This window comes from Pelodiscus sinensis, chromosome 4 (assembly GCF_052426305.1).
Source record: "Pelodiscus sinensis isolate ZL-2025 chromosome 4, ASM5242630v1, whole genome shotgun sequence".
In the NCBI taxonomy this organism is placed as follows: domain Eukaryota; kingdom Metazoa; phylum Chordata; order Testudines; family Trionychidae; genus Pelodiscus; species Pelodiscus sinensis.
Genome location: NC_143055.1, coordinates 114617502 through 114643520, shown reverse-complemented (window position 1 = coordinate 114643520; position 26019 = coordinate 114617502). Strand labels below are relative to the sequence as shown.

Below are 26019 nucleotides of genomic sequence, written 5' to 3'. Positions count from 1 at the left end.
TGATAGGTGTCTGAGAAGCAGTATCTCCTGAAGATGGTGGGAATAAGGAGCTCTGGAGGTATTCGTTAAATAGAGGTTATACTGCTGCCTCGGCACTAAGTCCAAGAAATAGCATTTGTCAACGATCAGTTGGTTGTCCTTCAGCAATGCAGATATAATAGCCACACATTCCAGTGGAGTGAGCTTTAACATTCAGTGAGATACACTGTGTTATCTATTTCAATACTCTTTGATGTGAGATTACTTTTAGCAACCGTGGTTTTTGCTAGAAATAGACAGGGCAATGATCTGAAGGGTTTACTCATCATAATAAAGCAAAGTCTTAGATACATCTACAGTGTTCAATTTCTTTTCTCTCAGGGCTGAGTGAGCTTCAGGAAGAAAAGCAGGTTGATTGATTGGTTCAAATGAATTTTTGAGATAGCCCAAGGAATGAATTTTGGGTGACATCTTAACATTACATTGTCCTTTTGGAATATCTTATGTGGAGGTTGGCTGTGCATGTCTAAGCTAACTCCAGCTGAAGTGATCTCCTCTAGACAGACCATCCTCAGAGTGAGGTGCTGTTCAGAACATTCTGAAAGAGATTCAAAAGAGACTCCATAAACATGTGTACTATATTTAGATCTCAGAAGTTTCTCTGACTGATGGATAATGATGTAATAGCTCTCTAAGGGTATATCTACACTACAAAGTTAGTTCGAACTAACGAACATTAGTTCAAACTAACTTTCATAGGCGCTACACTAGCGCTCCGTTAGCTCGATTTTAATTCGAACTAACGGAGCGCTTAGTTCGAACTAGGTAATCCTCATTCCACGAGGATTAAGACTAGTTTGAACTAGCTAGTTCGAATTAAGGGGTGTGTAGCCCCTTAATTCGAACTAGTGGGAGGCTAGCCCTCCCTAGGTTTCCCTGGTGGCCACTCTGGCCAACACCAGGGAAACTCTACTGCCCCCCCCCCCGGCCCCGGAGCCCTTAAAGGGGCACAGGCTGGCTACGGTGCCCGTGCCAGGTGCAAGCCTGCCAGCACCCAGCCAGCAGACCCTGCACCTGGCACGGATCGAGCCACCCATCCGATGCCCCCCAGCCCTCCCCCTCTTCCCGGGACCAGGCTGGCGGCTCCCGGGAGCTTGCCCAGGAACGCAAGAGGCGGGCACCCACCTGGGCTAGTGCGGCCATCGTTGACCCCATCCACGATCTCCGCACTAGGCACAGGAAAGTGGCCGGCTTGGGCAGGATAGCTGCCAGCCTGGCCACCCAGGAGCAGGTGTGCAAGAGAATCAAGGGGGTCCACTGAGACCCCAACCCTGAGCCCTGAGCTTACAATGGCCGTACTGGGTCAGACCAAAGGTCCATCTAGCCCAGTAGCCTGTCTGCCGACAGCGGCCAGCCCTAGGGACCCTGGAGGGGATGGACCGAAGACAGTGACCAAGCCATTTGTCTCGTGCCATCCCTCTCCAGCCTTCCACAAACTTTGGGCAGGGACACCACTCCTGGCTAATACCACTCCATGGACCCAACCTCCATGACTTGATCTCACTTCCCTTTAAACTCTGTTCCAGTTCTAGCCTTCACAGCCTCCTGCAGCAAGGAGTTCCACAGGTTGACTCTTTGCTTTGTGAAGAACAACTTTCTGTTACTAGTTTTGAAGCCTGCTACCCATTCCTTTCCTTTGGTGTCCTCTAGTCCTTCTTTATGGGAACTAATGAAGAACTTTTCTGTATGCACCGTCTCCACCCAACTCCTGCTTTTAGAGACCTCTATCCTGTCCCCCCTCCGTCTCCTCTTTTCTAAGCTGAAAGGTCCCAGTCTCTTTAGCCTCTCTTCATATGGGACCTGTTCCCAACCCCTGATCATTTTAGTTGCCCTCCCCTCTCCCAGACTCTCTCTTCCCCTCTCCCACCTCCTTTTCCCAGTCTCCCCCAATTTTTTTCAATAAAGACAGATTCCATTTTGGAAGACACGTTATCTTTATTTTGTACATCAAGAAGAGGGGCTAGGGAAGGGTAAGTGGAAGGAGGTGAGGGAGGAATGGGGCACGAGCCCCCGATAGGGAGGACTGGGCTGGCTCTGTGGGCTTCTGGGGGTGGAAGCTCTCCTGCAGCCCCCCAATTGCTCCCTCTCCCCAGATGGCAGCCTGCGGCAAGTGCAGCCAGGCTCATGGCCGAGTGCTGTGATGTGCCCAGTGTGGGCACTCAGGGCACTCCAAGCCAGGACTGCTTTGCAAGCGGGGAACCCCTGAGAACTGTCTGTCTGGGGTGGGGGTCGGGACCCTTTAAGCACAGCCCTCGGCTAGCCTGAGACAGCATCTCCACGCTCTAAGTCCTCCTCTGATGCCCTGCCGGCACTGCTTCCGGCCATCCTTAACCCCGCTTCAGGGTCCACTTAATGTGGACGCACTAGTTCGAATTAGCAAAATGCTAATTCGAACTAGTTTTTAGTTCTAGATGCATTAGTTCGAATTAGCGCTGTAGTGTAGACATAACCTAAGGTACTTTGACACTATTAGGTAAGAAAAGTCAGAGCATTACACTTCACAGGTGGATGGCAAACAGATTGCTGTGAGGTAGAATTGAAGACCTGTTTTAATTCCAATCAGGCCCGCTGACAGGTGGTGACAAAGGGGGCAATTGTCCTGGGGCCTGGAAATTCTAAAGGGCGCAGGGCTCTGGCCACCACCGCTGCTAATGTCCAGAGCAAAGCCTAGTGGGGTTTGTGTGTGTGTGTGTGTGCACGTGCATGCATGCACTAGGAGAACATCTGCATAATTACATTTCAAACTAAGTTTGCACATAGGTATTAATGGCTTAAGATAAAAAAAATAAGAGATTATTTTAACAGTTTCCGAGGGTTAGTCTTGTTAGTCTGTAGCTAAAAAAATACTAACAGTGAATAGTCCTAAAGTGCTCTGGGACTATTAGTTGTTTTTTAATTCTCTTAACAGAATTTTTTGGAGTGTTGCGATATCTAAACTCTAATACATGGTAAATTGTGTTGCAATAAGGCCAGATCTTTGCTATCTGGTAAAGTTCTGGATTTTATGAGTTAGAAGTAGTAAGTTCTTGGTGTGATGCTAATTGTTTTGTAGGATGAATCCTTATTTGCAAGCCCTTTGAAATATGCAGATGTCTACAAACCCTGAAGCCAGTTCCACCCAAGGCCCTGCCCCTTCTGGGAGCGCAGCGTCAAGGCCCACTCCCACAAAATTGCCCAGGGGCCCGATGTGGCTGTCAGCTCCCCTGAGTCCAATAAGTAGTGGAGGATATTTGGTATCAAGAGAAGAACATGGTGCTCCACCCATATAGAGAAGCTTTTCCATTTAGATGAACGGGTTCTTCTGGCTGACAATTTCCTGCCTGATACCAGGATTTCCTGGAAGTGAAAGGAGAGGCCTTTGTCCACAGTACTCAACCAGATAGCAGACATGACATCAAATGCAGCAACTGTAGGTCTGGATGCAATATTTGTGTATGGGGCTGTGAGATCCCTGCATGTCTCCATTTTTTTTTGCCATCTGAGTTATGCAACAATGTGAGGTGGGACTAAGACCTTCTTGTTCATCTGGGGAATCAACTGACCTGAGGTAGAGGTGAAGATGTCACAGGTGAAGTCTGGCAAGTACTGCCACATATATGCATGCAAACATATAGCCAAGAAGCTCCGAATGCGGAAATACTAGCAATTGCATCAACAGGAACCTTTATAGGGAAAGTTTACTCTCTCTAACCCAGAGTCAACTGGAGCTCCTATTAATTCTATCATCTATGATGGGATAACAGTTTATTTTTCATATGTCATCATATGGTCTACCATTTAGAATAGGAATTCTTGCCCTGGTCTTCTGCTGGAATCTGTCCTTGATCAGCCAATCATCTACCTAATGATAGAGATCAGTGTTCTTCCTTCTGAAGTATACAGATACTATTTCCAGGCATTTCATGAAAATTCTCAGTGGAGAATCAAATTTGTATTGATAATGGTTGGACCCCACTGTGAACCTCAAGTACTTCCTGCAGCCAAATAACAACTATGTAGAAGTATGTATCCGGAAAGTCCAAAGCCACAAACTGGTCTTAAGTTTGGAGAGTTGTGATGAGGTAGGTAATTGTTTAAAATGTGAGGCAGTGTACAGTGTTCAGCTTCTTTGGGAAAGGATATGAAAAAAATATTTTTCTTTTTTGGGCTACAGAAGTAATGTGAGCAGGATTGCTGCCCCAGTACTCCCACAGGACTATATCTCCTAAGTGAAGCAACCAGTGTTCCCTCTAAGCTGTGCAGCACTTGCTCCAGCATGAAGCTGACTGACAGGGCAGGGCTTATTAATTGCCTGTGAAGCTGTGCTTCTGCACAGCTTAGAGGGAACACTGGAAGCAACACTGCTTGTATGTAATGAAATCTCATGAAAAGGATACCTAAAAAGAAATGGATTGCATAGGGTAATGTTTGGCTATGTTTTCTAATGCCCACTTGTTACCTGTAATGGCTACCCAAACCTAGTGGAATGGGACAAGACTGTTCGCAAAAGTGGGGTCAAGACTGGTTCCACTGTGATTCTTGGTATTCCTGTCAAATCTGCTATCCTTGAGAGTGAAACTTTGGTCAAAGGGGCAGAACACATATGTCCCATGGAATAACTGAGTTTCTTTCTTTTCTTATTCGCTGGCTGTCAGCCAATGTGTCAGATGGCATCCACTGCCTTTGTTAGGGTGATATTTGTAGTGCTACCTGTAGGGAATCAGTTATTAAATTCCCTAGAATTGTAGCAAGACGCTCAAGTCCTTGAAGGAATGAAGCAATCCATCTGTCCACTGGCTGAGGAGGTCCTTCCTTCAAAAGGAAGGTCACCAATCATGGCCTGTAGGGCACATGGTATACCCAACACCTGAAGCCACAAGATCCTTCTCATATCAATATACTTGGTCACTGACCTCACAGTTATATCAGAAGAATCTACGGTCACCTTCAGTGATATTCTTATAATCATCTGGCTCTATTTACAGATCTCCTTCATTTCATCCCTGCACACCTATGAGATTCTGAAAAGGAAGGAAGTGATCCTCTCCCAAATTATATTTGGTAAACAATGTCTGATAGTTCAACACATGAAACTTCAGGCAGGGTTGCATTCAACAATGTCTAATTTCTTAAGGTCTTCAGGAATTCCTTTACAGGACTTGGATTTTTTTGTGTGTGCTGCAGAAATGACTAGGGACTCTGAGTTTGGCTGAGCATCAATGTGCTCAAATTGCTCCATGGTACTGTATTTGAGATCATTCCCCAACTGCAGGGAAGAGGCACCTCTGCTCCAAGATGATGAGAAGGAATGTTTTTGCAACGAGGAGAAGTACCATCTCTCTTTCTCAAGAGGCAGAGGTCAGGAATAGTTTGGAGACAGTTTCGGTCACCTCATTGTTATTTATAACTCCCTGAATGTGAAAGGATCTGTCTCTGTCCATGGTATCTCCAGGGAGAGACAGACTCCTGCAAGGAATTTCTCAGGTCCTTGCTTGGCTCAGTTCTAGATACTGATACAGGAATCAGTACCAAATCTCTCATTACACTCAATCACTCAGTGGCTTTATCCTTGGAGTAATGATGTTTTGTGTTATTTCCAGATGATACCAAGATGGGAGGGATTCCGAATAATCTGGAGGATAGGGTCATAATTAAAAAAGACCTGGACAAATTGGAGAAATGGTATGAGATAAATAGGATGAAGTTTAATAAAGACAAATGCAAAGTGCTCCACTTAGGAAGGAACAATCAGTTTCACACATACAGAATGGGAAGCGACGGTCTGGGAAGGAGTTCGGCAGAAAGGGATCAAGGGGTTATATTAGACCCCAAGTTAAATATGAGTCAGCAGTGTGATGCTGTTGCAAAGAAAGCAAACATGATTCTGGGATGTATTAATAGGTGTGTTGTGAGCAAGACAAGAGAAGTCATTCTTCCGCTCTACTCTGCGCTTGTTAGGCCTCAATTGGAGTATTGTGTCCAGTTCTGGACACCGTATTTCAAGGAAGATGTGGAAAAATTGGAGAGGGTCCAGAGAAGAGCAACGAAAATGATTAAAGGTCTAGAAAACATGGCCTATGAGGGAAGGCTGAAGGAATTGGGTTTGTTTAGTTTAGAAAAGAGAAGATTGAGGGGGACATGATAGCAGTTTTCAAAGGGTGTCATAAGGAGGAGGGAGAAAACTTGTTCATCTTGGCCTCTGAGGATAGAACAAGAAGCAATGAGCTTAAATTGCAGCAAGGGAGGTTTAGGTTGGACATTAGGAAAAAGTTCTTAACTGTCACGGTGGTCAAACACTGGAATAAATTGCCTATGGAGGTTGTGGAATCCCCATCTCTGGAGATATTTAAGAGTAGGTTAGATAAATGTCTATCAGGGATGGTCTAGACAGTATTTAGTCCTGCCATGAGGGCAGGGGACTGGACTCGATGACCTCACGAGGTCCCTTCCAGTCCTAGTATTCTATGATTCTGCTGGACATTTCTTCAATTTTAGAGATAAGTTCAAGCTCAGACTGGCTATGTAAGTCAGTGTACTGATTATGAGAGGGCATAAGGGCCAGCTTCAATGCTTGAAGAGCCAATAAAGGAGTCAGAGTCATCAGTGCCAGAGCTGCTGATTCTGAGGTAGTTGGTGCTGAGGTTTTGGGCATCAGGACGGTCAATGATGTTGAATTATTCAATACCAACTTCACAGGGGGCAACTTAGTTGGTATCCACTGCCTTCTTTCCATCTAATCCCACAGTGTCCTGTGTGCTCCAACTAGTAGTGCAGGCTGATACTGGTTTATTTGGCCTCGCTATGGTTATAACTGTCACCTCTGGATCCAAAGTGACCCATGTAAATTGATCCAGCAAATGTAGCTTAAGTCTAGAATCCCTCAACCTATAACACCTAGAAAAACAGAATTTGCAATCAGAGCACCTGTCAGAGCACCTTACCTTAAGGTAAAAGAGATACTGGCTTTATCCATCTTTCATGGGGATAAGACTGTTGAGGGAATAATTTAAACCCTGTGAGGTATTGGCACAAAGTACTTCAATCTACAGTGGATGCTATTCAAAAAGTTGATCACACAGACATGAGGTGCATGCACACCTACAATATGATCCACACTGAGACATACTTGAAGAACAGCTATGATAGGTACTTTACCTCTGTATTATATACAATGAACTTATATTTTCTAATTCTGAGTACTGTCTTGCCAAGCATTTATTATTCATACCTCTCAAAGACTTCACAATTTGAGTGGAGCTTAGCAAACAATTTGAAGACATACGAGAGAAGTGATTACTTTGCCGATCTGTATCAATGGAGCCCACTTTCTATAATACTTCTTATGAGGTCTGATTAATATCAACTCATTCATTCAAAATTTAATTTTTCAGGATACATTTTTAAATTGTCATAAAATGTTCCTCTCTGCTCTTAAATAGGGATGTTAGATGTAGTGTAACTGAATAATCATGTAACCATACAAATTATCATCAGTTACACAGCTACTCTATAGTCCCTGGGGGGTAGGGGCAGCAGTCAGTGCACTCCCAGCCCCACTCCCAGGGAGCCCCCTGCCCTGTGCTGCTGCCTCTGTATCAGAGGTACCAGCAAAGGGTGGCAGGTGGAGCCAGTCCAGAAGGGGAAACAGTTTAAAACCAGTTCCCCTGTAGACCAGCTGCCTCACCCCACTGCTGCTTCTGACAGACATCCCTACTCTTAAAAATTATCTTAAAACTGGTATTGTAGAATTCTATTTTTACTGTCATTAAATGATTTTCAATTAAATATTATTTGCATACTTGTTGTTGTAGTCTGTAGCGTAGAAATGAAGAAGAGCTTGGGAAGCTCAAAATCTTGCCCTGTACACTCATGGAAATCAGTCCAAAAAGAGATATTACCTCACCTTTGCTGTCTCTCTCAAATAAAATTAATCAGTTTAGAAGTAAACAAATGGTCTTTTTTGTTACATTGCCTCTGCAAATCCTCAGGGGGGGAAACACGTATCCTGTAGGTGAGCCACAAAAACATTCAAAAAGTAGTAGTACTAAAATTTACTAAGTAGTACTAAATTTCAGAAAAACCCTTATGATTAAATCATAAGGAAAATCTGAGACAAACTTATCCCTCAGTAAATGGACATTAAGCCCAAGGAAAGTTGCAAAAACTATGGCAGATAAAAGTTAAAATGAAAATTTACAGGCCTAAGATGAAGTTTGAAGAAGCAACTGCCAACAACCAAATAAATAATTTATTTATATCAGAAGTTGAAAAACTGTGAGAAGAGCAGTGAGTTTGCTGAACTATCAGAGACTAACAAGAGCAATACGATATTACAGAAATGTTACATGGTTCATTTGCATCATCTCTCAGTAAGGAGGGTGTTTAGGAGACATCTATCCCATACAACTCTTTTTAGGTAATTAAATGCAGGTTTGGTAACAGAGTGAGGTACTAGTGCTAGAACAAAATGGTAAATTACATACAGGTTGAACTTCTATAGTCTGGCATACTCGGGACCTGACCAGTGCCAAACCAGAGAATTTGCCAGACCACAGGAGGTCAGTATTATCTAGCAGCATTACCAACACTTGCACTGCTTACTGGGATCTTAGAAAATATTTAAGGGTAAATTAGAGTAAAATCATGGCACAAAATACTGAAAGCCAGGACTGGTGGCTGTAAACAAATGTTATGGGATCACAGGAACTTGGTCACACCCATGGCAAGTGAAGCAAAATGCAGGACAATGTAGCACTTTAAAGACTAACAAGATGGTTTATTAGATGATGAGCTGTCCATGGCAAGTGGACTTCCTGCTAACTAATGCCAGGAAACAGATTTTACCAGACCAGAGAGCACCAGATTAGAGGGGTTCAACCTATAACAACAAAATCACTTGATATGCATTCAAGAATTCTGTAGGAATGTATAGTGATTGAAATGCTAACAAAAATATGCAAGCTTTACCTAAAATTGCTTACTACAACAGAGGTTTGGAAGGTGGCAAATACAACTGCCTTTAACAAAATGTCTTCTGGGGTAATCCAGGAATAATAGATCAATAAACCTTACTTCGGTCCCTGGTAAACTGGTTGAAAAGATCAGTAAAAAGAGAATTTTAAAAAACCCAGAGAAGTGTAAGATGATAGACAACAAGCCAGCACAACTTCTGCTGAGGACAATTGTGCGTCTTTAATCTATTGGAATTCTTTATGGAAGTAGTTCTGAATCTATGGGTCACATGTGGTCCAATTAGCTCACAACTGTGGCTCAGCCTAGCAGTGTGTTAAAGCCTAGCCTTCATAGTGGGGTCCAGGTTACCGACTGCTCGCTGCAGTGGGGTCCGGGCTGCTGCTGCTCTGCCACTGTGGCTCTGGTAATATAAATAAATTGAGAACTTTCACTTTAAGAATAAAAATAAAGTGGAATCCACTGATGAAATGCATAATAGGAGTTTCAAAATGCCTTTGAAAATATTTCTCAAAAGGCTCTTATAGAAAAAAGCTGTCTGTGGGAAAGTGACAAAATATTGCCGAAGACTAGAAACTGGCTAACACTGAAAAGAAAGAATAATACTGCAGTGCCCCAATGTTCCACACAATGACAGGTGTTCTTTAATACACTTATTAATTATCTGGAAAAGGTGGTAACTAGTGAGGTAGCCAATTTGCAGGGGGAAAAATTATTTAGGCTAGTCAAGACCTCAGAAAACTATAATGAACTTTGCAGGGGATTCACAAATCCAGGTGAAAGGGTAGCGCAAGGGAAGATGATTTCTCTGTAGATGAATGCAAGGTAATACATACTGTAAGAATTAAGTCGAACTACTCATTCATGTTGCTGCATTCTAAATTTACTCTAACCTCTGAGAAAGGAGACCTGAATATCATAGCTCAGTAAAAGCCCTATGTTCAACACACAGGAGTGATAAGAAAAACAAAAAACCATGTCAGGATAAAAAGAACCAGAAATAATATAATATGGAAAATACTGTACCACCATTCTGGAAGATGTCTCTCTGATTGTTGTAAATTTACATGACAGATTCACGGCAGGCATAATTCTATTGACTTCAATTGACCTTAGATTGCAAAGCATTTGACCCCACAAATTTTGTTCGTATTCATTAGTTCAAAATATTAGCAAGAGTTCAGTAATATAAAAAGACAGAAGAGCATTATCCTACCATGGCAACTACTGGAGTTCTTTCTGCTGATGACAAGAAAACAGATAATTGCTTATGTTGTTTATGTGGTTCGTCAGTGCTCCCTTTGACCTGAGAATTCCAAAGTACACAGAAGTGTTAGTCTAAAAAAAAACCCCTCTATTTCAGAATCTGTAATTTGCTTTGCAGTTTGAATTCACATTAGTTCTGGTGACATTAGAATCAATCCATTGTATACAAATAGTTATACATTCTCTCCTCCCAGCCAAATTCCGCATTACAATATAAACCTCTTGAAATCTTACACAAAGATATATGATGTGATATGATATGATACGATACAATATGATATGATACAATACGATACTCAGGGCTCAAAACTCAGCAAATTAAAAGCTAAGATATAATAGCTTGGACCTATTCCTCAGCTTGGACCTATTCCTCATCTTTTATGTTTTACAGCAAACATTTGATAATATAAACATCAAAATATACAAGTTATCTAAAAAGAGAAATAGGAATAAAAATAGATTAAAGCACAAAGCTAAATTTTATTTTGAGCATTTTAACTTTTAAAGCTCCTACTTTGAGGCTACGTCTACACTGGCATGAATTTCCGGAAATGCTTAAAACGGAATACATTCCGTTTTCAGCTTTTCCGGAAAAGGAGCGTCTACATTGGCCACGGAGTTTCCGCGATAACGATGCGCTTTTCCGGAAAAGCGCGTCTACATTGGCGGCGCGCTTTTCCGGAAAAGCAGAAAGCCCGGAGCCATTTTGAAGAGGGCAAAGGCCACCAGCCCTTTCCGGGGGCGGGGCCAGAGCGCCGTTCAGACACGTGCTTAAAGGGGTCTCGCCGGGCAGCCGTTGGTCTCCTGCTCCCGTGCCTTGGGGCCTCTTCCAGGGACTGACACCCTTCGCAGGTCTGTGGGTGCCCTTTGACTTTTGGGGACACCCCCCCCTTTGGCCCCCAACTGCTTTTCTCTGCGGTTTATTTTTTTGCCCAGCTCTGTGTACTATGGAGCCACGGGTGGCCATGTGCCTGGTCGGGCCCCTCTTGGTGCTGTTCCGCTGGCTGCAGCTCGTGCTGCAGGCCGGTGCCATGCTGTTCATGGACCAGGAGGCAGAGATCGCCTTGGACGCCCTCACCAGGGAGGCCCTGGCAACTCTGTCTCATCAGCACCCCACTGTATACCGGCCACTCTGGAGTTTGGACATCAGCACCGACTGGTGGGACCGTGTGGTCCTCGGACTATGGGACGACCAGCAGTGGGTCCGGAATTTCCGGATGAGAAAACAGACCTTCTTGACCCTGTGCACCTGGCTCACCCCCGCGCTACAGAGAACCGCCACCCGGCTGCGGGCACCCATCCCCGTCAACAAGAGGGTTGCCATCGCGCTGTGGAAGCTGGCCACACCGGACAGCTACCGCTCGGTGGCACACCAGTTCGGGGTGGGAAGATCCACCGTTGGCGTGATCGTCATCCAGGTAAGTCCCAGGGGGAGTGGGATGGGGGGAGGGTGCTCCACTCCAGGCCCAGGGACAGCCAAGACTCCAGGCTGGGTCGCCCAGGGGTTTTGGCCATCCCTCCCTTGCACAGGCCCACTGGTGGGGGGGGACATGGGGGGCCCTGGTGTGTGTGTGTGTGTGTGTGTGTGTGTGTGTGTGTGTGTGTGTACAGAGGGAATCAAGGGGGGGGGACCCAAGGGAGCGCACACTCACCCCTGGCTGTATGTAATGTGTTCCCTTGTGTTTCTCTGCACCCTTCTGCAGGTTGTCCACGCCATCAATGACGTCCTGCTGCCAAGAATCATCCGCCTGCGCGACGTCGATGAGACCATGGCCGGCTTCGCTGCCCTCGGGTTCCCCAACTGCGGGGGAGCCCTGGACGCCACCCACATCGCCATCCGGGCCCCAGAGCATCGAGCAGCCCACTTTATGAACAGAAAGGGGTACTGCTCCATCGTCCTGCAGGCCCTCGTGGATCACCGGGGCCGCTTCCTGGACATCTACGGCGGCTGGTCTGGCCGGGCACACGATGCCCGCATCCTCCGGAACTCTGGACTGTTTCAGAGGTTGGAGGCGGGCACCTACTTCCCCCGGCGGGACTTGACTGTTGGGGATGTACCGATGCCCATCTGCATCATCGGGGACGCGGCCTACCCCCTGATGCCCTGGCTCATGCGGCCCTACACGGGGCAGCCGGACCAGAACCGGGCCCGGTTCAACGACCGCCTCAACCGGGCCCGAAACCCAGTGGAGCTGGCATTTGGTCGCTTAAAAGGCCGCTTCCGTTGTTTGCTCACCCGTCTCGACATGGGTGAGCAGAATGCAACGGAGGTGCTGGCCGCGTGCTGCGTGCTCCACAATACTGTGGAGCGCAGTGGGGAGGCCTTCCTCCCTGCATGGGTGGCAGCTGAGGCACAGACCTTGGACCAGCCCGCCACAGCTGCCATCCGCCAGGCGCGCCAGGAGGCGGTGCGCATTAGAGAGGCCCTGGTGGAGATGTTTGCCCAAGCCCCCTAGCAGGGTCGCTTGGGTCACCCCAGAGTACTCTGTCCCAGCTCCTACCCTTCCCCACCTCCTCCCCTTACCTCCCCCCCCCCCCAATAGTATAGTAAAGCGTCGGGTCACAGCATATCGCGGCCGTCATCGAGTCTGTTCGTCGGGTGCGTCGGGCGTAGTTAGGGTTTGTCTTTTAAGTTAGGCTAGGGTTTAGGCCACCATCGCCGTCCTGAGGAACAGCCAACAGGATTTGGGACTTGTGTGGAAGGCTTACATCAGTGCCATCTTCAATGGATCTCCTGGCTGTTCCTCTCCTGAGGCCCGGAAGGCCCAAAGGATCGAGGTGGCCAGCAACAGCACGATCATCCGTCGAGGGATCTCCTGGCTGTTCCTCTCCTGAGGCCCGGAAGGACCAAAGGATCGAGGTGGCCAGCAACAACACGATCATCTGTCGAGGGATCTCCTGGCTGTTCCTCTCCTGAGGCCCGGAAGGACCAAAGGATCGAGGTGGCCAGCAACACCACAATCGTCCTCCCTGTGCCTAGAGTTTGTTTAATAATCTCTGTTGTGTGCATCTTGTAACTGTTCTTGCTAGTTTGTAATCTATGTTAATAATATTTTGTGGTTTACCTGTTACTGAAAAGTGTCATCATTTATTTCTGCGCCACAAATTACTGACCACTTACGAAGGCCCCTCCCCCCCCCCCAGTGAATAGAGTACAGATTTCGTTCTTCACAGTTTGCCACCATGTTACATTTAAGTGGCTACTTGGCATCTCACATCATTTTGTACACTACCCAAGAGTTACACAATACCCAACACACGAATGAACAGCAAAGTAGAGATCTGTTTATTTACAAGGGGGGGGGGGAGACCTTCAACTGGGACAGGAGAGGGGGGAGACCTTCAACTGGGACAGGAGAGGGGGAGACCTTCAACTGGGACAGGAGAGGGGGAGACCTTCAACTGGGACAGGAGAGGGGGGAGACCTTCAACTGGGACAGGAGAGGGGGAGACCTTCAACTGGGACGGGGGGAGGCAGTTACTGGGATGGGCGGCCCCTGCGAACGCTCCTCCGGGGGCCAGCCTGCCCACGCTGGGCAGACCGCGTCGGGGCAGGCTGCACGCGGAGGTGGCCAGGAGCATGGACACGGCCAGGAACAGGGGCACGGCCAGGAACAGGGGCAGGAACAGGGGCAGGAACAGGGGCAGGAACAGGGGCAGGAACAGGGCCAGGAGCTGGGATGGGAGGGGGCATGACCTGTGCTACGGGAGGGATGGCGGGGGCCTGGGCTCCGCCCATGCCATAGTGAATGGCATGCACAATATGTGCCGTGAGAGTGTCCATGGTGGTGCGCATCCCTCTGCATTCGGCCAGGAAGGCAGCCCAGGCATCCTGCCGCCACTGCAGGTCCCCCTGCACCCGCTCCTCGATGGAGGCCTGGATTGCCTCCACAGCATGGACGTGGCGCCGAAGCAGCTGGTCCCTCTGGCGGAGCCTGTGCCTCCGGGGTTGGCCTGCTGGGGGTGGCGCTGCTGCCGCAATGGAGGGTCTGGTGCTGGGTCCCGCTGCAAGGAAGAGAAGAAAGGATGGGTCAGTCAGGCAGGCCGTCCACTGTCCCCACACCGCATGCCCTCCACCCCGAACCCAGGTGACCCCACAGTTGTGTGGCTTGGGCCCACTCGGTTCCCCTCCTGCCTGCCCCTGGAGTAGGGTCCTCCCTCCAGGGTATTGTAAGCACCGCTCTGTATCCTGGCCCCATGCAGGGCGGGAGGGTGCTAGTGCAGCGTTCACCTGTGGAACTCCCTGCCGGTGGAGACTGTGAAAAGCTTTTGGGTTAATCACTGCTGTTTGACAGGGAGCGAGATGCATCCCCACGCAGTGCCTGGGAGCACATCTGGCAGAGGCGGTCTGGGCTCTCAGATCCCCTCGTGTGGGATATCTCCTGGACGGAACCAGAAGGGTGACTGGGGGGTGGGGGGATGTCCCATCCTTGCAGCACAACTCAGGGGCCCTTCTCCCTCCCACAATCCCTCCCGCAAGCCCGGTAGCCCAGGAACATGTGTGGCCCCAGTGGGGACTTCCCTTGGGGAACCAGCCAAGGCACCGGGAGCAGGTGAGGGGCTCGGTGGGGGCCACGGTCACAGGACCGTGACGCTGCGGTCTACCCAATTAGAAGCTGGCTGTGCCTCACAGCCAGGCATGGGACAGTGTGCCGTTCTCTGGTCTGCACCCTTGCTGGAGCTGCGGGCTCTGGGCTGAGTCCCTGGGGCCCTGGCCAGTTCCGTCCGGCATCCACCCTTCCCCCTGGTCCCGCCAAATGTGTGTGAGCAGCAGGGTCCCAGGCGTGGCCTGCAGCTGCCTGCCGTGGTCACGTGCCGCTCGGTCACCAGGTTGCACGTGGTTGCACCTGCTGCTTGCTGTCCTCATGCTATGCAGCGTGCAGCTCACGTGGCCTGAGTGACATGCTCTCCCCCTCCCCCCTCCGGGCACCTGGCTCCCCACCGCCCGCCCTCCGCCCCCCACCCTTGGGAGTGCAAACTGCACAGACTCACCAGTGGGTTCCTCCCCGTCCTCGGAGGAGTTGCTGGAGGGGGCCTGCTGGGTGGCAACGCTGGCCTCCTCACCAGATGTACTGCCGCTGTCGTCTGCCTCCTCCGGCTCGGTGGGACGGTTAATAGGTGGCCGCTGGCAGGTGTCCACGGGGACCGGTGGGGCTTGAGGGGCGGGCTCTCCCAGAAAGGAGTGGAGCTCCGCAAAATATGGGCAGGCGTCGGGTCCTGCCCCCCTGCCCTCAGTGGCCCTGACATACCCCAGCCGCAGCTCCTTGACTTTGGAGCGGACCTGCTCACAGTTGCGGCTGGGGTGTCCCTGCTGGGCCAGGTTCTGCGCAAGCCGAGTGTACAGATCAGCGTTCCGGCGCCGGGAATGGAGGTCGTGGAGACCCTCCTCCTCCTTCCATAATTCGATGAGGGCCTCCAGCTCCCTGGGGCTCCAGGATGGGGCCCGCCTTTTGCGGCCCCTGGGGGCCTCCTCCGCTGGGGGTCCAGGGGGCTCTCCAGCAGGAGCTGCCATGGTGCGGTGAGCCGAAAGGAAAAAAGTGTTGGGCAGCACAGCAGGCGGCAGAGCTGACCCAGACAGACTCCTGGCACGTGCGCGCAGCAGCCTGAGAGCCCTTTAACAGCTCCGGGCTTACCAGGAAGTCCGCGGCTCCTACGGGGTCTCCCAGCGTCCAAACCGCTTTTTTCCGTTTTTTCTGCTTTTCCGGAAAAGCTGTCTACACTGGCCCTTTTCCGGAAAAGCTTTTCCGGAAAATGGACTTATGCCCGAGCGGGAGCATCGTACGGTTTCCGGAATAGCGGCTGATTTTGTACAGTACAGCATCGTTGCTTTTCCGGAAATTCAAGGGCCAGTGTAGACAGCTCGCGGGTTATTCCGGAAAAGCGGCTGATTTTCCGGAATAAGTGGCCCAGTGTAGACGCACCCTGAGTGTTTACATTTATAAACTTATTGTTATATTAACAATATGAAAACTAATTTATCTGGTTTTCTTTGAATGAAAAAGGAAGGGGGAAAAGGAAAGTTAAAGAGGTGTCTTAAATGTTCAAAGAGCTTTTATTTAATTCAGCTCACATTGAAAGTCTATCTCCAGTCTTTATACACACATCATAAAATTACTTTTACAATTTATATGAATAATAAGCTAAATTAACCTATCATCAAAAACATGTTTTATTTCAGATTGTTATGTATTAAGTTGTTAGGACCTGATGTAGGGACGCACAGAAGTACATGCTTAAGTCCAACTGACTTCAAACATCACATATATTATTGCAGCGTGAGGCTTTTACACTCCAAAAGTACAGCAATTAAAAGGTAGCACCAATGGGATTAAAACACATGCTTAAGAGCTTTCCTGAATCAGGGCTTTAGTGCATGCACCTTAGCTGCTCTAATTACAGAGCTAAAAGAGATTACATTATAACAACAATATCTGTGTAGCTTTTAACATCCATTTCTATAAGAGCAAGGTTTGTAACACGTAACACTTATAATTGTGGCATACACGGTGCTTAAAAATATCACAAAAGTTACAGACCAAAAATAGCACCACCAGATGTGCAGGAAATAAAAGATTGAGCAAATAAACTATTTCCTGATCCTGCAAATTCATACTTATCAAAAGTATGCAGAGTTACTACATTAGAGATCGCAATGACAGCATAACACGATAAAGCACATGTTTCAGTATAATGGCATCATCTTTACTCACAGCTACAGACTTACACTTGTTTTGGGGAAAGGGACCACCAGGTGCAGGACCATGTACATGTTCTTCACCTACATGTTTGCACTCTCTACTCTATATCCCCTCTCTCTCTCCTTAGTCCAATGACCCTCACACACACACAAGAACCATTCACCACAGGCTGGGAATGTAAGATATAAATTATGCTCCCCCTGGGCTATGATAGCATACAAGCCTTGAATCTCTTACTCAGTGGAAACCTTTATGTGCTGCCAACTCTCTATTTAAAAGCTTTTTACACAAAAATTAAATTCAGGAAATGTAAGAGCAGGAACCAATGATCATGAGTTACACAACTCCAAGCAGAATAATAATTGTTCCACTATTGTAACAACTTTTGTGGCCAACATTGACAGCCATATCCTTGAGAATTAATGTAGCATTTTAAAATCCTAAATGTATTTTTTGTTCTTTTTCAATCACTATATTCCATTTATTATTTAATGAAGTTAGTTTTGAGATATTTATGTAAGGAGTTAAACAGATAAAGGTGTAAATATTTTATTATTGATCTCTCTTACTCAATTAGTACATGAATGTGGAAAATACCAACTATTTTTGAGACTGTCTTTCATTAAAGATGTAGCAATGTGAGGGGAGGGATAAGTTTTGTGTTCCATTAGGTTTTAGTTGCCACTTTAAAAACTGAATAGAAGTGCCATGAATCATTGCTTACCACCGATTTTGGTGCACAGGGCTTGGTATATCTCCAAGAAATCTTTGCTTGCCACACCCACCTCTAGGAAGAGACTGTTTGATCTAATTTTTTCTATAATGAGTTCTAATGATAATGTAAGTGAACCGTTCAGCTCACTTGATTAAGGCCTTGGGGAACTAAGTTATTTGCATTTGATAAATGATGGAGAAAACTGCTCTGCGTCTAACATATTTAGTAATAGGTATTTTCTTCCTTTTGATATGATTATAATTCTGTTAAAAGGAACAATAATGGATCCTTGGATATTGTACATAATATATTTGATAATGCAGAATTTGAGAGAGTCACCCTATGAGTGAAATACATTAATTACTGGATCCTGCACAAGAAGGACTTATTTTGTTATTTATGTTTAAATTTGACTTTTGAGATTTTTAGATCTTTACCTGAATGCTGGACTCTAAGAATGTTGTATTCTTCCACTTATAACAAAATATTTTAGAACAAAAATTCAGAAAAAACACTTTCAGTCAACTAGTCGCTTCCCCCCTGCATTGTTGCCTCTGTATCTGAGGCAGCAAGGGGGAGAGCAGGAGCCAGTGCTGGGGGGAGTCAGCTTAAAAGTCGGTTACCCCCAGCACCGTCTCTGCAGAGAGAGCAGGGGAGGCTGAGGCACAACGGGAGAAACAGCGCGAGCAGGTACATCTTGAGTCCCCACTCGCCCTGGGTTCCCCACTGCACCTCTGACTTTTAAATGTAGTAAGAGCCTCTCTTAGTACATTTAAAAGGCAGAGGTGTAGCAGCTGGGACTTGGCGCAAGCGGGCCCTTCTTGAGTCCCTGCTCACCCCAGGTTCCCTGCTGCACCTCTGCCTTTTAAATGTAGTAAGAGCCACGGGCAGTGGGGATAGCCACACAGTGGGGATAGCGAGCACCCCACCCGTCATCGACTAATCGAAATTTAATATTCTTATCCCGGATATCATAGAGAAAAACTATGTTTTAGGTCTAAATTACACTGATCCTGACAAAGAATTTTGCAAAGAAGATATTTACTAACTGAGGTCTGTGAAATGGTGATTTACATTAACCAGTGCCAAACACTATTAAAATACTTAGCCCAGTGGTCACCAACCAGTAGATCAGGATCTACCGGTAGATCTTGGAGCCTCTGACAGGTGATCCTGATTGGTTTGGCCAGGAAGCTATCAAGCACTGGCACTTCAGTTGCCCCTCCCCGCACCGTCATGCTGCTCCTGCCTTCTGCCTTGGAGCGCGTCCCTCTGAGAGCTTCCTACTTGCTGTGCAGGGTATGATGTCACATACCCTCCTCCTTGCACTTCCACACAGAGAGATGGGGATGGAGGGAGCTTGTCAATGAGAATCTCTTTCACTCTGCCATTCTCACAAACACCAACTGTCCTTCACTGTCCTCTCCCAACCCAACACATACATGGAGGAGGTGTGGTTGTTACTACTTTTACTGCTTATAAAGTGGGTTATTTTGGGTTTTTGACTGTGCATTTCATAATTTTCATTTTGCTCTTATGCTTAAATTTCATTTTTTGAGTAGTGTGTTCTAAAATGCCTAAGTTGGCATGGCTGGATTCCTATGGAAATTTCTGCTCCTGGAAGTGGCTGGCATGTCCCAGCAGCCCCTGAGAAAGGCAGAGCAGGGGGTCTCCACATGCTATCCTTGCCTGCAGACACTACTTCTGCAGCACCCATTGATCAATAATGGAGAACCATGGTCAGTAGAAACTGTGGGCTCAGTGACCATAGATGAGAGGCACCACACGGAGCCATTGCTGTACAAGCCAGCTGCTTTCAGGCGTGGTGCAGGACAAGGGCAGAAGTAAGCCTGCCTTAACCCCACTGCTTCACCACCCAGAAACTGTCTCAGTTAAATGGTGCCCAGCCAGAGCTTGCTTCCTGAACCCCTGTTCCAGCCCTGAACCTCCTCCTGCATCCAGAAGTTAAGTCCTTTTGCACTCAAACTCCTTCCCAGAGCTTGCACCCTGAAACTCCTCCTGGACCCCAATCCCCACACTGAGCTAAACCTGGAGCCCCTCCCACACTCCCAACATCTTGGCCCAAGACCAGAGCCTGCACCCCAACTCCCTACTCCAGCCTGGTGAAAGTGACTGAGGATGGGGGAGGAAGGAGGATGGAGTGAGCAGGGTGAGGTCTCAGAGAAGGGGTGAACAGGGGTGGAGCCTCAGAGAAGGGGCGGGAAGGAAGTGGGGCAAGGGTATTTGGGTTTGAGGTAGATCTTACATTGCACTTCAATTGAAAAAGTTATCTTGTGATTAAAAAGGTTGGAGACAACTGACTTAGCCTAAAAGGTTCTTTGTATATAGACGAGACCTGGTAGCAACCTAACCAATAATACAACCCCAGCAGGAGAGAGCAGGGTAGGGGGAGAGGAAGGGACAAAAGAGGCAGAAGCTCTTGTGAATGATGAGGCAGTGGGACATAACAGGATACTGAGATCTGCTCCTGGGATAATTGTATCCCCTCCCAGCTCCACTCCCTGTTCTCAGCCTCACCTCAGGCACCACCACAGCTGCTCCAGCCTTTCTGAATCTTTTCCCCCTCGCCCTCACCCCAAGGCTTTCATTAATTCATTCAGGCATGGAGCCCCTATAACTTTTCCACTGTGAGGGCACCAGCCCCTTGTCACGTTACTGGATTTTAGGGAAGCAGACAGATTACTGCTGCACCCATGTGGGAGGGGGGATTGCCCCAAAAGTGGTACAAAGGGGGCCATGTAAGGTGTCAAATGAAAGCTTGCTTTCTACTGATTCTGTATATGCTCTTCATATATCTGTATAATGTCTGTGTGTGGAGTTATGAATATGTACTCTGTGTTAATACTGGAAGTTTATCTGCATGGGATTGAGCAATAGACAAAGAATGCTCAGCCTATGGACATGCTAATGAGCAAGTCTCCATGGCTCTCTATAGGCCAAGGACACACCTCAAGAATGGTGACTGATACCTAAGGGCTACCAGCAGGGAACACAGGGATAGGCCATGGGCCAAGTGACCTGCTGCAGCCAAGAAGAGACCAGGAAGGAGGTATAAAGATGCCATGTGGCAGCCTCCACTTTGTCTTCAGATCTGCTCCTGACCCCAGATGAAGCCTCGCAGGGAATCACGAGCCGGAAAGAACTGTGGACCCATTCTGACATAGGATGTACACCAAAGACTTTTAAGCCAGCAATTATAACATCTCTGCTGCGAGCCTGCATCGAGAACTGGGAGATTCGATGCGTGTAATGTATGATACTTTAACAACCTTACTCTCATGCTTTTCTTTCTTGAGTAATAAACCTTTAGATTTCAGATTCTAAAGGATTGGCTCAGCGTGATCTTGTGGGTAAGATCCAGAGGGTAAATTGACCTGGGATCTGTGTCTGGTTTCTTGGAACCGGACAGAGCTTGTTCAGGGTAGGTGAGTGTAGTGGGGTGGAATGGCCACCCGCTGAGCCGGAGGCGGAGGAACCCCTCTGGTGGCCATTTTGGGCCCGGCCTAGCCCCGCCCCCTCACCTGACCGGAAGTCAAGGGGTGGGACTAGGACTATAAGAAGGCTGCCTGGGAGCTCAGTCAGAGCCCAGCCTCCGAAGGAGCCGGAGGCCTGGCTGGAGCTCCTGCCTGGGGAGGCTAAGACCTGGGCTAGGCTGCCCTCAGCCACCTTCCCAGAGGCCGGCCAGGGCCTCCCTGCCCAGGCTACTAAGGTCTGGTCGGGCCCGCCAGCTGAAGCACTCGCGGACCCAGAGGACGGGACCGAGCCGCTGGACCAGCTGGACCCCCAGTGGGTACTGGAACGCCGGCCCGGACAAGCCCCGCGGGACACCACAGAGCTCCGACCTCTTGACCCCTGGATTGGGCCGCCGGCCCCTGCGGAGATGACGCGAGCCTCAACTCCCCGACAGGCCGCTGGGGCTACAGGTGCTGGGAAAGGGGGGGGAGACGAGAAGTGGCCCAGGGGGTAGCAGGGGCTGAGAACAGCCCTAGGCCAGCACGTTGCGGGCTGGAGCCCCTGCTGAGCCCGTAGCAGCTGAACGGCTGCATCCAGGGCCCCTGGGCCGGGGCGCAGTGGAGTGGGTGGGCCTGCGCCCCCTGCCACCCACCAACCGGGTGGCAGTCTCCCACCCCCTTGCCACTGCTGCAGCTGCACTGCCTGCCCCGCTCTGGAACTAGGAGCTCCTACAGACCTGTGGGTTTGTTTGCGGCCCGCCTTGCATTGGGGCCTGGCCGCCAGTTGCTGCCCTGCCCTGCTCGAGGGTCTGGGCGTCCATATGAGGGGTATGGCACCCGGCCACGATCCGGATCGGACCTTTAAAGGGCCAGGCCTCGGACTACTTTAAGGCCCAGTAGGGCCATAGGACGGACTAGCCATCCACTGTACCAGGGCGGAGGATCCACCTCCTAAAGGCCTGCCGGCCTACAACGAACCATCCCCCGGAAGGGGACAGCTTAGAGGCTATGGTTGTCACTGCCGGAGGGCAGTGACCAAAAGGGCGACAAGAGCCACACGCTACAGTGAGATTGGGCTCTAAGACCCCTCGCGGCAGGCCCGGGGCCATCTGGAGCATGGATATTACTGGGGTGTCAGGGCTTTTGCTCGTGAGGCTTACGGCTGGCCAGGCAGGAAGCTGAAGCGCTCTGTGGGACTGGTTTGTGGCCTATTGGAAAGGTCTCCAGTCTGGGGGCTGTAAGAAGTCCTGAATTTGAGCAATTTGCCCTGAGTGGACACCCTCAGCTGTGCCCAGACCCGGCCCTGTACGCCACTGTGACGGACCGGGCCGGGAGAGAAGCGGAAAGGGAGGGCAAATCAATGGATTTGCAGCACTCTGAAAAGGCTGGGAGGGAGGGGAGAGGAAGTACAGGGCTCCAGTGCTCCAGTGCACAAGAGGAGCATGGGAGAGAGGGGCAGAATGGGAGTCCGTGGGCTGCAAGTTTCCCACCACTGATGTACGTGCATTGCTTGTTTGTAATCAATGATTCAAAAGTCTCTTGCACAAAACAGCATGAACATATATATTCCTGCATAGCATATGACTCTAGGGGAAAAAATTACTTGTCAAAATCTTATTTTGCATTACTATCTGTTATTAATAATTGAGTCATTTTTGAAAGAACAAAACTTTAAGTATATTGGCCCAATGCTGAGCAGGACATAAGAACATAAGAACATAAGAACGGCTGTACTGGGTCAGACCAAAGGTCCATCTAGCCCAGTATCCTGTCTACCGACAGTGGCCAGCACCAGGTACCCCAGAGAGGGTGGACCGAAGACAATGATCAAGCGATTTGTCTCCTGCCATCCCTCTCCAGCCTCTGACAAACAGAGGCCAAGGACACCATTTTATCCCCTGGCTAATAGCCTTTTATGGACCTAACCTCCATGAATTTATCCAGCTTCTCTTTAAACTCTATTATAGTCCTAGCCTTCACAGCCTCCTCTGGCAAGGAGTTCCACAGGTTGACAACACGCTATGTAAAGAAGAACTTCCTTTTATTAGTTTTAAACCTGCTACCCATTAATTTCATTTGGTGTCCTCTAGTTCTTCTATTATGGGAACTAATAAATAACTTTTCTTTATCAGCCCTCTCCACACCACTCATGATTTTATAGACCTCTATCATATCCCCCCTCAGTCTCCTATTTTCTAAACTGAAAAGTCCCAGTCTCTTTAACCTCTCCTCATATGGGACCCGTTCTAAACCCCTAATCATTTTAGTTGCCCTTTTCTGAACCCTTTCCAAGGCCAAAATATCTTTTTTGAGGTGAGGAGACCACATCTGTACACAGTATTCAAGACGTGGGCGTACCATAGTTTTATACAGGGGCAGTAAGATGTTCTGGGTCTTATTTTCTATCCCTTTCCTAATAATTCCTAGCATCCTATTTGCCTTTTTGACTGCCGCTGCACACTGTGTGGAAGTTTTCAGAGAACTGTCCACGATAACTCCAAGATCTCTTTCCTGATTTGTCGTAGCCAAATTAGCCCCCATCATACTGTACGTATAGTTGGGGTTATTTTTCCCGATGTGCATTACTTTACACTTATCCACATTAAATTTCATTTGCCATTTTGTTGCCCAATCACTCAGTTTGGTGAGATCTTCTTGGAGTCCCTCACAGTCTGCTTCTGTCTTGACTATCCTAAACAGTTTGGTATCATCTGCAAACTTTACTACGTCACTGCTTACCCCTTTCTCCAGATCATTTATGAATAAGTTGAAAAGGATTGGTCCCAGAACTGACCCTTTGGGGTACACCACTAGTTACCCCTCTCCAATCTGAAAATTTACCATTTATTCCTACCCTTTGTTTCCTGTCTTTTAGCCAGTTCTCAATCCAAGAAAGGACCTTCCCTCTTATCCCATGGCCATGTAATTTACACAAGAGCCTTTGGTGAGGGACCTTGTCAAAGGCTTTCTGAAAATCCAGGAATATTATTAACAGTCATAAGATATGTGCTATTTTTCCAAATAATAAATCCTAGTGATCAAGAAACACAGCATTATTTAATTATTTCAATAACAGACTATACTATTGCATGGCCAAATGGAAACTATCTGGGCAAATCTGTGCCACCTGATATGATGGTATGATATCTTTCATGCCAGCTCCATCCTTCAGAAATATCCTCCAACTTGCCTGTTCTATTTTATGAATATTTATTATAAGAAGATTTGCCCGGCATTGCTCAGATCCTTAATTTATTTTTTTAAATAAAATGAAAATGTACATGCTTAATTTAAATCATTGCTATGGGGTGGGGCTGAGGATGAAGAGTTCTGTATGCAGGCTGTCCTGAGGAGAGAGGACTACTGTAGCTCTCTCTTAATGTAGCAGCTTGGGACTTGAAGCATCTCCGCATGGCCACTGCAGCTCCAGGGCACAGCTGGGGGAAGGATGCATTCTCCCTGTGCCCCCCAGAGTGAGGAATGCAGCAAACCTTGCACTTTCCCCTAGGTCCCTGACAAAGAGGAACAGCCAGCAATGTTCCAATACATATTGGGGGAAGGAGCTTTAGCCACCTTGCTCTACCTAAGCCTGAATAGGACAGGCCCAGATTCGTCTGTTCCCTGCACTCCCCAGCCCATGTGAGGAATGGAGAAAACAGTGCACTTTCCCTTCACTCGCTGATGAAGGGAAACAGCCAGGCAGGGTGTGAGGGGAAGCTTCAGTAGGAGAAGGCTCAGGGCTGGGATAGTCCGGGAGAGGAGGATTCTCCCTTTCACCTGCCTGATGATTCTGTCTTTTTTTTCCGTATGATTTTATAAGAAGCAATTCCATTCCAGGCACATCCCATTTTTCTGGCACAACCAAACCCTTACCTTGCTTTAAGTTATGATAAGAGGAAGGCTGTATACCTAACGTGGTGACCCCAGCTCGTATCATTTAGGAGGAGTTCTTGAACAGATAGACAGAAACGTGTAGACGCAGACAGGCAGATTCACAAACTCTCTCAAATATATAGTAAATTTTAGCTGTGTCAATTAACTGGTGTCCAGCATGATTCTAAATGGGAATTTGATTATCGTTCTAGCTCATTTTAATAATTGTATGCACATATGTGAGGGTAGAATTTGATCCTGAGTGCATTAGTTAAGCCCATATACTCAGATTAATCAGCATCAGGCCAAACTGCCATACGATGGTGAATATAATTAGTCAAAAAATTTTGTATAAAAATTGCTCCTTACCTGATCTGAAGAAATTCTGATTGAGTTCATACAGCTAAGCATTTCAGTACCATGCCTACTTAACATTTTTAGAAACAAATTGGAATCTTGGTGTTCTGATTTGCATGTCTAAATTTCTGAAGTGGGTTTTTGTTTTATTTTTCCCCTAGCACACAGTTATTTCAGTAGAGTTGGACAACTTTTGGGCAAATACTGAAAAGTTTATACATGCATATATGGATCAATACTGTACATGTATGTGTGTTTATTATTTAATTTACTTCTTCACACAAGTATCACAGGCGTAGCCATATTAGTCTGAATCTGCAAAACTTCAAGAACAGACTTCAAAAAGAAACTGTTGAGCTACTATTCATCTGCAAATTTGACACCATCATCTTAGCATTAAACAAAGACTGTGAATGGCTAGCCAACTACAAAAGCAGTTTCTCCTCTCTTGGTGTTCACACCTCCACATCAGCTGCTAGAAGTGGGAATCATCCTCCCTGACTGAATTGACTTCGTTATCTCTAGCCTTATCTTTATTGGTACTCTTTTCTTATGCCTGTATATTTATACCTGCCTCTGGAATTTCCACTAAGTGCATCTGGTGAAGTGGGTCTTTACCCACAAAAGCTTATGCTCCAATAAATCTGTT

At 47.7% G+C, this 26019-nt stretch overlaps 1 protein-coding gene across 3 annotated transcripts in view; it reads right to left on the bottom strand.

The window, feature by feature from the left end:
* STPG2 (sperm tail PG-rich repeat containing 2) overlaps positions 1 to 26019 on the bottom strand; it is a 470822-nt gene that overhangs the window by 330512 nt on the left and 114291 nt on the right. For all 3 annotated transcript variants that reach the window (XM_089778069.1, XM_089778068.1, XM_075929635.2), the window contains one exon: positions 10205 to 10294. In XM_089778069.1, the coding sequence (XP_089634195.1) occupies positions 10205 to 10294 (90 nt within the window). The remainder of the gene's footprint in view (positions 1 to 10204; positions 10295 to 26019) is intronic.